The 14,182-nt window shown below is 30.2% G+C and overlaps 1 protein-coding gene across 1 annotated transcript; it reads left to right on the top strand.

The window, feature by feature from the left end:
- The first annotated feature begins 9,438 nt into the window (after nucleotides 1-9,438).
- Nucleotides 9,439-12,902, top strand: LOC105127913 (probable receptor-like serine/threonine-protein kinase At5g57670). Its single transcript, XM_011029394.1, has 10 exons — nucleotides 9,439-9,849; nucleotides 9,932-10,029; nucleotides 10,237-10,474; nucleotides 10,582-11,298; nucleotides 11,392-11,640; nucleotides 11,739-11,902; nucleotides 11,992-12,071; nucleotides 12,240-12,387; nucleotides 12,479-12,628; nucleotides 12,804-12,902. The coding sequence occupies exons 1-10, from the start codon at nucleotides 9,678-9,680 to the stop codon at nucleotides 12,900-12,902; spliced, it is 2,115 nt and encodes a 704-aa protein (XP_011027696.1). The 5' UTR covers nucleotides 9,439-9,677.
- Nucleotides 12,903-14,182: the final 1,280 nt, after the last annotated feature.

The raw sequence follows: 14,182 nt of genomic DNA, 5'->3' as shown, positions 1-14,182 counted from the left end.
CGTTACTAATTTTAATTACTAATCTAAAAATATCTCCATGGAGATATATTAAAAAATTAATATTTATTCAATGATAAAAAATAACTCAATTATATTATAATGATAGATAGCTATACAAATATCCCATCAGGGAAAAAAAACGATGTCGTAAATATATATACAAGGTCGTCTTAGTCTGGAATCTGGCAAAGAATATGTAATTAAATATTTAAATCTCTCAAACTTACAAAGAACTTGTTAAATATATTGATCCCGTATCTGCTAATTATGCCAATAAAAACGGAATAATTGTATCCTGCTGTTATTCACGCCATCATACTGTAGGATTGTAGGAGGAGAAGAGTACATAGACGATAAAAAGAAAAACACGGTTATCCACGCAGTCATGCTTGTGTTTTTTTGGACTTCGTAACGAGTCACCAATCTGGAACAGACTTTAGGCCCATGAGGACCAGCCTAAAACTCTAGCCCAGGAAAAAGATAGGCCCGCCACCCTTATAATATTATGATTTTAATTTCGTATTCAGTGCAAAATGTGTTTGAAAAAAATGATTTTTTTATTTTAAATTAATTTTTTAAAATAATTATATCAAACATAAATTTTAAAAAATTAAAAAAAATATATTATTTTAATATATTTTTAAATAAAAAATATTTTGAAAAATAAGTATTACACAATTGAACAAGCCTTTAATCTTCCATTTTTCTAGCCACCGCAGCTTTACATTAGAGTGGTTGTTCCCGCCCAGGTAGCAGGACAAATTCCCTCAAAAACAAAAACCTTAAAATGAAAGGGAGAAACATCAGACACACAATCTACGGGGAATGACATTAAACTTCTGTTGGTGACCCACAACTAACCAGAATCTAGTCGCTGTCACCTGGGACCTGAACATCTAAATATTTGAATATTAAATTGCCCCTCTCCCTCGAATAAGAAATTAACATGCTTCAGTTGGCGGGGCTATTCTTATGTAGTTTTATTCTAAGGAAATATTTTACAATTTCATGCGGTGGTGCCCCTGTTAATTGATCGAGTTCGTGTGATTTTTAAATGCCTTGCCAAGGGGGACTGGTGCACTGAGGAGGTTCAAGGGATCGGCGGTTCTTATTTCTTAGTGCCGGTATACACGTGTCATTTAAGATGTGTTTAGCTATACTATACATAATATGTTTTTATAAAAATAATTAATTTTCAAAATTAGTATACACGTGTCATTTAAGATGTGTTTAGCGATACTATACATATTATGTTTTTATAAAAATAATTAATTTTTTAATTAATTTTCAAAATTATGCATTGACTTGTAGATAGAAAATTTGTCGAGGTATTTGTTCTGATGTTTTCTTGCAGGATTATCTCCTTTTTTATTGTTCAAACGCCTTGCTTCAAGGCACGGTCCAACCTTTCCGCATTGACTTGTAGATAGAAAATTTGTCGAAGAATTTGTTCTGATGTTTTTTTGTAGGATTATCTCGTTTGATTGTTCAAAGCGTGTGGTTTCTTGTATTTTTTTAAAGTTCTCAACTGATCTTGGGTTATGGAGTTTAATAAGCGGTTAATAAGAATTTTATGATTTTTTAATTTGCTTTTAAAACTAATGTATATAAATTCTGTGGGTACAATCTGATTTGAGAATACCACGTAGACATTAAAAAAAAAAACAAAAAATTCATCCACAAGCTAGAAGAAGAGGCGCCTCCTTGGCTGCAAGACCCGCAATTTTGGCGAGCGGTATCGCCTGCAGAAAACAGACATACCTAATCCCTTGGCAAGGAATATTATCTCCTGATATTAATTAATGATATATTGCGGCTTTATCTGGTCAGATAAAGCCCCAATTTACGAGATATATTCAAACAATTCAGGCGAAATAGGGTGGTTCGAAAACATCGGTTTTCTTCTAATTTTCTCACCTGGAAGACTACAAGCTTGTAATTTACTATCCAAGATTGGGTCAAAGGGAAAGTTTTGACGTGTCAAGATTTGGTAAAAATAATTACAAACCATTTAATTTAAGAAAGATCCACAGATTTATTTTTAAAAAAATATATGTGTGTATGATTCAAGTAATGAAGATCACGATCATGCCCGAAAGATAATTTGCTAAATTTTCACCTAATATAAATCGGGTAGTTCATCCAACCATGATCACCTCTTACATCAGTGGTCAGTTGATCTACTTTTAAAATAGGGTTCTAGCACTTATTTGGCACGTGAAAATTCATAGTTGCATCCACTTACATGTGTCATGGTGGTGTCTAGTATTGCAATTTCAATTGTATTTTTAAAATAAAATTAATTTATTTTAGTTTTTTTTCTTGTATTTTTTCTTGTTTTATATTAAATATAGTTTTTTTAAAAAAATATTATTTTAATATAATTTTGAATGAAAAACATATCTATGTGACACATCGCGTGGCAGACCTGTAGCTAATAGCCTGTTAAGTATAGTTAATTAGCACTGAATATATAGCTGCAACTCGCAATTGGGGAAGATGCGGGCCTACGCCCAACCTCACTGGGACCCATCCTTCACACGTATCTCTCGCCAACGTTCCGCGCTTCCAGTCAATCTCTTCGGTGCATTTTGCTGTTGCTTCTGTTTTGGACTGATCCTAAGGGTTGTTTATTTAGCTCCTGGTCCCTATCACTAGCTCCTAGCTGAAATCAATTTCGTTTAAAGTAAAAACTTCCTTTTTTTATCCTTTCTTTTTGCACGTTCCATGTCTGACTTGTGTTCCGTCGTCCATAGTTAGTTTTTTTTTTTATTATTGTTATTATTATTATTATTAAGAAGAATAACTTTTCTCTATGTATGATTAAAAAGAAAATCACAGCTTGAGTGAATATAGTCTCATTGGCTTTTTTTAATTATTTCCTCTAGGACTGAGTTTCAAATTCCTGGTCTTTGAATTTATGTTGGTCCGATTATTTTTGTATTTTAAAAATATTTAAAAAATTAAAAAAAATTATTTTTTCATTTATTTTAAATTAATATACGTTTAATGTTTTCAAATCATTTTAATATGTTAATATCAAAAATAATTTTAAAAAGATATCATTCATATATATTTAAAATAAAATATTTAGAAAATAATCATAACTATATTTCCAAGCAATCCTTGTATGCAAAAATTCAACTACAAACTTAAAGTAAATGGATTTCACTTTGATTTATTTTTTATCAATTAAATTGTAGCTGTGAATTGGTTTGTAATTGACAGTATGATGTTTTAGGTTAATTAACTATTTTGCAATATAGGAGTCATTGATAGACCCAGCTGTAAATTTCTTTGGATTTACCACTGTCCGTCATTCATGGGAAAAATATTTGTGCAGTTTAGAAAAATGGTTAAAAAAACAATTATACAGATTAAGAAAGAAATTAATCTATGATGAATTCGTTAAAAACTCTAGGATGAATTTGGATTTTCCAATATTATTTTCCGCCCGCAGACATTACCAAAGGAACAACTCTTTTCATAACAAATTAAATAAAATAAATCACATATTCCCTTTAACTTCTCACATGAAAAGAACATCCTTGTGTATTTAAAGTATATTTATTTTTATATTTTTAAAGTATTTTAAAAAAATTATGTTGTAATTTAAATTCAATTTTTTATATTTTTACATTGTTTTGATATGTTGATGTCAAAAAATATTTTGTTGTGTTTTCAAATTGTTTTTTAATCTATTTTATATTTTGTTGTGTTTTCAAATTGTTTTTCAATCTATTTTATATTTTGTGATGTTTTTAAATATTTTAAAGGAGTGACAAACAATGTCATTGTTTCCTATTTTTGTTTTAATGTATCCAATAAATATATTTTCATAGTTTTCTATTAAAAAAATATCTAGAATAATTAAAAAACTGAGATGGAAATAAAAAAAAAACATTTTTTGAAAGTGAACATAATTTTTTTTGTTCCTGTATTCTCTGTATACAAATTTCACATATTTACATCTTTGACACCAGGATAAAAATGAAATTTGTCTCCTTTCTGAAACCAAATATGATTTTTATTTGGTACACTCGACTTTCCATTTTGTACATCACTGGATATAACCCGTGTTATGCCACGGGTTGGGCCAATTTTTTTCAATGCAGAAAAATGATATTTATGCCCCAACAACATGGTTTACAGAAGTGCGAAAAATATATTATTCAGATAATAAACTTGACCGTGTTTAATACACTGGTTTCACTTAATTATAGAACAAAAATAAAAAGAAATGATATCAAATGGACTAAATTAAAAAACAAATCACGATGACATGCATAAAAATAATGTTTGCCTAGATAATCTAGCACTTAAAACACAAAAAAATTAAAAAATAAATAAAATTTAAGTCAATCATTTTAACATGTCAAGTTTGCGATTCATGGTCGTGAGATTAAGATAACATTATATAAAATAAATAAAAAATAATGATACACAATTACCAATAATCAAATTATAGAATGGTAAAATGAAAAAAAAAGTGTCAAACAAGGAAAAAAAACACGCACGCATGCCCACGCATATCCACCAAACTCTACAGGTTGAATCATGCGAGTGGGATAACCAAGTAAAAGGTAAAATAAGAAAAAATATAAAATTCAGTTCTAAAAGGAGCTTAATGCTAAATATAGAAGAATCTTAAGCAGTAAATCTCAATTTTCAATAAATTTAATATTTAAAGATAAAATTTAAAAATAAAAAAAACTTTGAGTAATGATATAAAAAATATTGATATCAATACACGTTAACCTCTCAAATTTATGAACTAGATTATAAAATTATGATAATTCAATTAAAAAAAATCATGTATGCTAGTTTCAAAACAACTTAACATGATAAAATTAAAAAGAAAATAAAAAAATACACTAAACAAATAATTTCAATAAAAAATAAAAATTGAATTTGAAATATAAACAAAATAACACAACATCTTCCATTTTTATGGGAATCAGTGCAAATCACAAGGAAAAGAGAAAGCATAGAAAAAAAAAATAGATTGTCATGTGTTATTAACTTGTATATACGACACACTGCTCAACAACTCTCGCTGAACCATATTTACACCACCGACTAAGCTTGTATCTGGACACCATAGCAAGTCATACACGCCAGTAGAATATAATGACCTGCCTTTACAAGTTAGTATGTATAATGCATGCACCAATAAAAGTTGTCCTGTCCATTTATTACAGTTCATTCTATTTATTTTATATTTAATTTTGATTTGTTTAAACTTTAATTATCATATATTAATATAATTTTATTTTATTTTATCAAATCAAAGATCAATCAAGCGTCATAATTTTCTATAGACACTGCAAAAATCTTATATTAGTCAATCACATTAAAACATCAAGTTAAATTCAAAATAAATACAGTGCAGAATGATCAAATTTTTTTAAAAAAAGTTGAATGATTGAAAAAAATACACTAACACCTCTCCTAACCTTGTAAATCAATCCCTGATTTTATATAAAAAACGACTAAACATTTGATCAAAATTCAAATCCAACCACCACAGCACAAAAAATTTTAAATTAATAAAATTAAATTTTATCTTGCTAAACTAAATGCCAACCGAGTGAGAAAATATTTTTTTAACAACGTGACATTCCCACGTGAGAAACAAACTATCAAGACTAATTTAAAATTAATACAACATTATAAAGCCAGATAAAAAGAAAAAAAAAATCACGGGACCGATGTGAAAAAATCACAGGGATCAAAGTAGAGAGGAATCGTTGTTGTAATCCACATTGATTCCTCTCATTGGTCACAGTGAATCGCCAAGTCATCTTATTTTTTTAACATTGATAATTTAAAATCCAACCTGGATTATCAGCGGGGTAAGCCGCCGACACCCGGTGCCTTTTCGATACATGTCAGACCGTCTGTTGTCAAAATAGTTTGCGTTTTCAAATGAACGCGGAGATTAACGTGACAGAGAATATAAAAAAACGAGATAAATAAGGTCCGGTCCGCCATCAAGGAACGACTAGTTGCTAGGGTATTGGTTTACGCAACAGCTCAAAATAAATCGCGTAAATAACATATTTGGTAATATAGAAAATCAATTAACTGTTTTAATGGGATTCATATATTTTATATTGAAAAAATCGGTTTGTGCACAGCAACCGAGAGCTGTTTCTTTGTTCTGCCGTATCCTGGTGAATAATTCACCTGAGCAGCATTTTTTTTTTTTGGAGTGAATAGCATGTAGGTGAATTGATTCACCTAACATTATTCACGCAAACAGTAATATATAAATTTTATTTGATGTTATTTATGTGAATAGTATCTCTATCATTTATTGAATGGTGTTTTACTTAGATTTCTTTTTTATTTTTTAATTATATTTTACTTAAAAAAATTAATATTTAATATTATTTAATAACATTATATAAATTAAAAATATATCAAAAATTAATGCAACATATATAGAATTTAATTGTAATTTCAATTTTTTTCTAATGATATTTTATTTAATGTTTTTGTATTCTCAAAAACTATAAAAACTATAGTTTTTATCGAATAAATTTTATACGTGATGAAATTGTAGATAAATTAATAAAATAATAAAAAATATCTGATAAAAAATATTATTTATTTAATAATGCAGTAGTGATAGTTAAATCTATAATTTTTAAATTAAAAACTATAAATATTAATATATATCCTTTTTAGTTACTATATAACCCTGATTTGAAAAGTATATTTAATTAAATATATTAAATTATTTTTTTAATTAATTTTAATTTTAATTATAGTTTTAATGAATTATATATAAATACAAAACCAACTTCAACTAAAAATATTTTTTATAAAATAATTTTTTCAGACCACAACCAGTAAAATTGATCCCAATCCTTCTTTTTTAATATCTATTTATTTTTATATTTTAAAAATAATTTTTTTATATATATCACATGACATCTATTTTTCAATTTTTTTACTTTAAATTAATTTTTTATATTTTAAAACTATTTTAATATACTATATCAAAAATATTCTTTAAAAATAAGAAATATATTATTTCAAAACATTCACTAATAAAAAATAACTTTCACATTTCCAAACACTTACAATTCTCCGGTGGACACGACACCTATTTTCAAAATTGCTTCGAGCTGCAAGTGAGGTTCTGGCCTAGCGGTGGGAGGGGCTTGTCCCCTTCCTCCGCACCTAGGTTCGAACCTCATCATGCATGTCTGTCACCCCCGCGGTGCCTTACCTGCTCACTGGGCTTGCAGGATGTTCAGTGGGCCGTGGGGATTAGTCGTGGTGCGCGTAAACTGGCCCGGACACCCCACGTAAATAAAAAAAAAATAAAAAAAAAATTGCTTCGAGCTTTTCAAGGATATGGCTGGCCCGTGGCTGCCATCTTCTAAACCACGTTATCAGAGAGCCGTTGATGTGGGGCTCCAAGCATTTATCCATACCACGTGATTAGGAACCACGCGATCATGGTTTTCACTCTACCTGCCGCTGAGAGCGTGGCCATGAAGAGAGGTGCGCGGTCACGGGATTACTAACACGCAGGCGGTTATGGCCGCCACCGGCCAAATGAATGAATAATCTCCATGTAACGGCAACAGAGAAAAAGAAATAAAAAAAACCGGGTTAAAAAATTCAACATGTATTAAGAACATGGAAAAATAATAGTATATGTTCATAGCTATATTTAGTATGATTTTGTAAATTAATTTAAATTATTTTTTAATCTTTTGATATATAAAGAAATTCTAAATATATTTGGTTATGAATAACTTTTAACTTAAATAAAGTTTATTAAATTGATTTAAAATATTTATTTGATAAAAAATAAACTTTTAACTTTTTTTTTGTTTAAACAATTGCTTTAAACCATTTTTATTAACACAGACTTCTAACTTAAAATTATCTTAATTTATTTTTATCATGAATTATTTATAAAAAAACAGTATTTTAAATCACAAGTCAATATCAAACATGATTGAGTTTTAAGAGATGGTACAGCAATTAAGAATTGTCAGCAAGGAACAATTAGGATTTGATTGCACTCTATTGCCAGTACGACCTGGAAATATGTTGATGTGATTTTGGTACATTTTTATTTTAAAATATATTAAAATTATATTTTATTTTTAATAAAAACACATAAAAATTAATTGAAAATAAAAAATTAATTTTTTTTAAACAAAAAATAAAAGTTGTCATGATCAGCCTCGTATTCAACAAGTATAATTTATTTAAGTCTTGATGTCAAGGAAAGATTCTTGATAGTTCGATTTGAAAATGGTGTCGGGACCGTCTGCGAGGCACAAGTAATTGAGTGCTTTGAATTTAAGGGATAGGAGCCTTCAAATGATCTGATGGCCACTTCTGGTTTATTAGCAGGAAAGAATTATGCTATAAACTTTTAGCAGTAGCCTATCAATAGCACCAAAAAAGAAAAGGCTAGCAGACAGTCACTTTGCAAAAATTAAGCACACTTATCTGATTTTATAAAATAAATAAATAAAAATAAATACATAACACTTTTTTTAAATAATCATAAAAATCTTCAATCTAATCTATCGATCTCATCTTGAAATATAATTCAGTTACCAACTTATATTATAAAAAATGAAAAGTATTTTTGAGGGATGTTTAGAATAGCGGTAATAATTATTTAAAATATTTTTATTTAAAAAATATTTTTAATAGTAACTTAACAAAATGATAAAAAAAATATATATCAGGGCAAATAAAAAACTTTGAATTTTTTTAAAGCTATAATTGAAATATGGGGTCAAATACCTCTTCCAGTATTTTTTTATTTAATTATTTTAAAATGTCGATATTAAAAATAAATTTTAAAAAATATTACAATATATTTCAAAGAAAAAATATTTTTAAATATTACAAAAGATAAAAGGAAAGCTAATTTAAGAAATTTTCAATTGGAGAAACGAGAATAAAAGGAAATAATCATCATTTAAACAAACGGTGCAGGTACGCATCTGCCCCGCCAGGCAGCGCAGCAGCCCCCTTCCATCTTTATTAAAAAAAAAAACTCCTTATAATTTTTTTTTATAATATAATTACGGTTGTTCTTTATTTTTTTAATATATTAAAATAATATTAAAATATTAAAAAATATGAAGTTAAAATAAAAAATAAAAATTTTTAATATTTTTTAAAATACAAAAATAAATAAGCGGTATCTTATCTCAGTTTTTTAGGTCCTATGTCTTTGCAAGTGGAAGTGGGACCCAATACCACCAAAAAACAAATAAAAAAAGGGCCAAAAATAACAGTCACATACCGGTTAATCCAAACACTTATCGCAACAACAACACAACAAATTACCATTTAATCACTGTGTGTGGTGAGCACATACAGACATAATTTGTTTAAAAACTGTCCCAAAAAATAAAAAAAATCCACCACTCCTAATGTCATATCCATATAACTAAAATACACCTGGGTGTACTCTAAGATAGATTCCCTTCCTTACCCTTTTCGAGACTGGTTCAGACAACCAAACTGACGGTTAAAGCCAAAAACACCAACCTCTCTCTCTTCAAGTCTCGACTCTAATTGCTATATGAGCACGAGATGATCCTCTTCTGTTCTAGACAACAAAAAGACAATATAGAAACCCCCAAACGACATCTTTCTGATCACTAGGATTTTAAAGGCAGAGCATGAAGAAAATGCTGCACCGTGAAGGAGAGGAAATGACAGACTCCGGTGACAGTACGGTGATTGTAGGAGTCAAGCTTGATTCAATGAGTAGAGAGTTGTTGACTTGGGCTTTAGTCAAAGTGGCTCAACCTGGAGATACTGTTATTGCTCTTCATGTTCTAGGTAGTAATGGTAAGTGAAACTTTGAACTTGAACTGATATTGTTTTTCGTTTTTTGTATTGGTGGTCTGATTTTGGTGATTTGGTGAAATAGAAATTGTGGACCGTGAAGGGAAATCTTCGCTTCTCTCGCTTGTTAAAGCCTTTGACTCTGTTCTTGCTGTTTATGAAGGTTTCTGTAACTTGAAACAGGTTGGTTTTTGGTTTATTACATTAATTTAAACTTGTATTCTTTCATTTGCTATATATATGGCATGTGTGTTTTTGGTACTTAAAGTGATGTGATTTTATTGCCATCTGTTCGGTTGATGAGAAAATGAAAATTTTCGAGTAGATGTTCGTTGACAAGTTAGAAAAGTTGGAGAGTTTTGGGGGGGTTTGATGGGATGTGTGTTGCAGGTGGATCTCAAGCTCAAGATATGCAGAGGTTCTTCAACTCGAAAAATTCTAGTCAGGGAAGTAAAATCTCATGCAGCAACGAAGTTTATAGTTGGAGCCGCCAAGAATCATCCTTCAATTTGGTCATCAACATCTGTGGCCAAGTATTGTGCTAAAAAGCTACCAAAGGACTGTTCTGTTCTTGCTGTCAATAATGGGAAAGTTGTTTTTCAAAGGGAGCGCTCTCCAAATACTACTGGTGACTTTTTATTGTTTATTGGAGCTTTACACCAATTTAATTTCTCTCTTATGTTTTTTTCCTCAATTTTCTGGGTGCAGTAGTAAACAATCATGTAATTGTTTCAGGAACAAAAGATCATAGTAAGAGTTTGCTTAGTGTCGTTCACCGGACGATTTCATCTGAGAAGAATTCCAGAGTATTGAATGAAAGTGGTGCCAATGGGGGCTCTAAGGATGATCAGGATAATGACCAGATTTTGGAGAAGGCCTTAATGAAAGCTCGTTCGAATAGTCTGGAAAGTATCATGAAAGAGAATTGCTCAGTTTGTGGGTCGGTTACGATATCTGCTGATGATTCCAGTAATGAATCTGCAGAAGCATCTTCCAGTGATAATGGAGGTGATGACAAGTCTTTAGCTCTAGTTCCGGTACCAAGGCTAGAGGAACCCACGAGTTCAGTTTCCACATTAATTAGACAAGTGCCTGAATTAAAACCTGGTTGGCCACTGCTCTGTCGTGCAGCTTTACCGGATCAAAAAGAATCAAACATATCTTTGGTAAGGCAGGTCCGTGTGGTTCAGTGGGAGCAACTCTCATTATCCACTGTCAATTCCGATCATAAACAGAATGGTTCTGATAAGGGTGAAGATAAATTGAATTTAGATGGAGAAAGTGGTGCAATTGTTGCAGTTGGAATGGAGACAGCGACAGCTCCGCATACTCCTCACCAAAATTCAAGAAGTCCGCCAAAAGAATTGGAGGGTCTTCATGAGAAATACTCAGCAACTTGCAGATTGTTTCAGTACCAAGAACTTCTCTCAGCTACATCCAATTTCTTGGCTGGTCTGTTTCCCTGTACAAATAGAAATTCAAAGCAACTTCAGCTTCTTTTTCACCATCATGTGATTGATCCGATCTTTTTATTTTGTTTTTCAGAAAATTTGATTGGCAAAGGGGGCAGCAGTCAGGTTTATAAAGGTTGCCTTCCTGATGGCAAGGAACTTGCTGTGAAAATCTTAACGCCATCTGAAGATGTGTTGAAGGAGTTTGTTCTGGAAATTGAGATCATCACTACCTTACATCATAAGAACATCATTTCTCTCTTGGGGTTCTGTTTTGAGGACAAAAATCTTCTCTTAGTTTACGATTTCCTACCAAGAGGAAGTCTTGAAGACAACCTTTATGGTAATTGATTAAAAATTCTCTCTTGATCAAATAATAGTCAAACCCTTAATTAGTTTCTAAATAAACTGTTTAAATCTTTCCCGTGCTTGTTTATTTAGGTAATAAGAAGGACCCACTTACATTTGGTTGGAATGAAAGATATAAGGTGGCTTTAGGAGTCGCAGAGGCCTTGGATTATCTTCATAGCTGCAGTGCTCAACCTGTGATCCACAGAGATGTTAAATCATCCAATATACTATTATCTGATGATTTTGAGCCACAGGTGATCGATGCATTTTCAACTCTTCATCTTCTCCTACAATAGTTTACTCTCTGGGTTTGTAAGTTCTGAAGCTTTCCTGGTATTCTCAGCTCTCTGATTTTGGACTTGCTAAATGGGCACCGACCTCTTCGTCTCATATAATCTGCACTGATGTTGCTGGAACTTTTGGGTATGTTATTTCTATTGCCACACCATTGATGTTACTATGAAGTTTTGTCTTTCTTGTCTTTTCATTACAAAGAGTTAATATTATGATTTTGATTGTCTTGTGGATTTTAACGAAATAAATAATAATTTATTCCACTAGTTGGTTACTAAGAATAGATAATTGCTGCAGTTACTTGGCTCCTGAATACTTCATGTATGGCAAAGTTAACAAGAAGATTGATGTGTATGCATTTGGTGTTGTACTCCTTGAGCTTCTTTCAGGGAAAAAGCCAATAAGCAATGATCTTCCAAAAGGCCAAGAGAGCCTAGTTATGTGGGTATGTCCCTTGCTACTCGTTGAATTAACTCGGCACTGGATTTTTACATCTGGATTTTGTCTCTGAAAATCACATGCATTTGCTTGTCCAGGCAAAACCGATCCTAAACGGTGGAAAGGTTTCCCAATTGTTAGACTCAAGCTTGGGTGATAGCTATGATCTTGATCAGATAGAGAGGATGGTTTTAGCTGCCACTCTGTGTGTAAAACGTGCCCCCCGAGCTAGGCCTCAAATGAGCCTTGTAAGGCATTTTTGTATCCTCTTTGTTCATCATGATATGCCTCCTTATCTCTCACCACTCTCGATGCATTACCTCAATTACAGCATCATTAGCTCCGAAGTGTACTTGTTAAACATGAACATTTTACTTGTTGCATTTCCTGGTGTCTTAGTTCTTTTTTTTTGGTTCAATAAAGGTTGTGAAGCTCCTCCAAGGTGACGTGGAAGCGACCAAGTGGGCAAGGTTGCAAGTTAACGCTGCAAGATCCCAAGTCATACCAAAAAATTTATTATAAGCACATTTAAAAATATAAAATTTAAAAACTTGTCTAAGCAAGGAAAAAGATAGCTAAAAAAATCTTGAGCGAACCCGATAACGAACTAGGTCAACAAATAAAAATATATGAATTATGACATGAAATTGGGATGACCATATAATTAGAAAAGCAAAAACAAAATATCACCAAAAGATATATTAAAAAAATACTTTAGAAAAAGACATAAACCGGCATGGATTAATCCTTTTGATTCATTACTTGAGTCATGAAACTAGAATGACCTCCTTAAAGGTAAACCTAAAAAAGCAGAGATATAAGATTCTTAATCAAATAAATTTTAAGAGATAAAATTAAAAGAAAAAAATCAATAAAAACAATGCAATACAAAAAAATAGCAATTAAAATAATTAGGGTTAAATTTTACATAAAAATAAAATGAAATTAAATGTTTAAGGATGGAATTGTAAAAATAAAATAAAATTAAAAATTAAAAAATAGCAATTAAAAGAATTAGAACCACATTTGACATAAAAATCAAATGAAAATAATGCCTAGAGGTGGAATTGAAAAATAACAAATCAATCTAGAAAATGATTTAAAACAAAATAAATAGCAATTAAAAAAATAAGGATCAAATATGAAAACAAATAAAAAAAATCAAATGACTAGGGATGAAATAAAAAATAAAATCCAATTAGAAATAATTAATGTAAATAAAACAATTGAAAAAAAAAGAGAGAGAGAAGAGGGAATGAATCAAAAGAAAAAATAAAATGAAAGATTGATATGAATTTTTGAATGGTTAGCATGCAATTTGAGAAAGAAAAAAAGAAAAGAAAAAAAAAATTCAGACTAAATTACTATACATATGACACCTAAAGAAAAAAAAAAACATCGATATAAATCAAATAATATGATAGAACAACCAAAATCAACCACACGCACTACTAGAAGGCTATCGAGCAATTCACACTTGCAATACATGAATTAATAAATTTTTTTTTGTAATTTGTATAAAATCAAAAATACCTTTAAAACTCAACAATAACACTAAACAAATCATGTAAAGTTATAAGCAAACCCTTAAAGATAAGGCTAAAAGATTTGAATGGTAAGAATATTGCAGTAAGTATATTGTTCTATCTAATATAAAAGCACAGAAAGATTCTTATGGAAGGCACATATAATTATTTTATTGAAGGGTTGTATTAATAATTTTATTGTGTATTAAAAAATTCAATTACTAAAATAACCTTGTATATTTCTTAAAAGATATTTATATCATAATAAAATTACCA

This window comes from Populus euphratica, unplaced genomic scaffold, assembly GCF_000495115.2.
Source record: "Populus euphratica unplaced genomic scaffold, PopEup_1.0 scaffold93.1, whole genome shotgun sequence".
Lineage (NCBI taxonomy): Eukaryota > Viridiplantae > Streptophyta > Magnoliopsida > Malpighiales > Salicaceae > Populus > Populus euphratica.
Note: the sequence above shows the minus strand (reverse complement) of the source record. Positions and strands in the feature narration are given on the sequence as shown.

What these genes read in the sequence shown, in the direction of transcription:
- LOC105127913 (XM_011029394.1), top strand. Translation starts at nt 9,678, where the DNA reads ATGAAGAAAATGCTGCACCGTGAAGGAGAGGAAATGACAGACTCCGGT. An exon ending in TCATGTTCTAGGTAGTAATG is followed by an intron (nt 9,850 to 9,931) that starts GTAAGTGAAACT and finishes TTGGTGAAATAG; the next exon opens with AAATTGTGGACCGTGAAGGG. An exon ending in GCGCTCTCCAAATACTACTG is followed by an intron (nt 10,475 to 10,581) that starts GTGACTTTTTAT and finishes TAATTGTTTCAG; the next exon opens with GAACAAAAGATCATAGTAAG.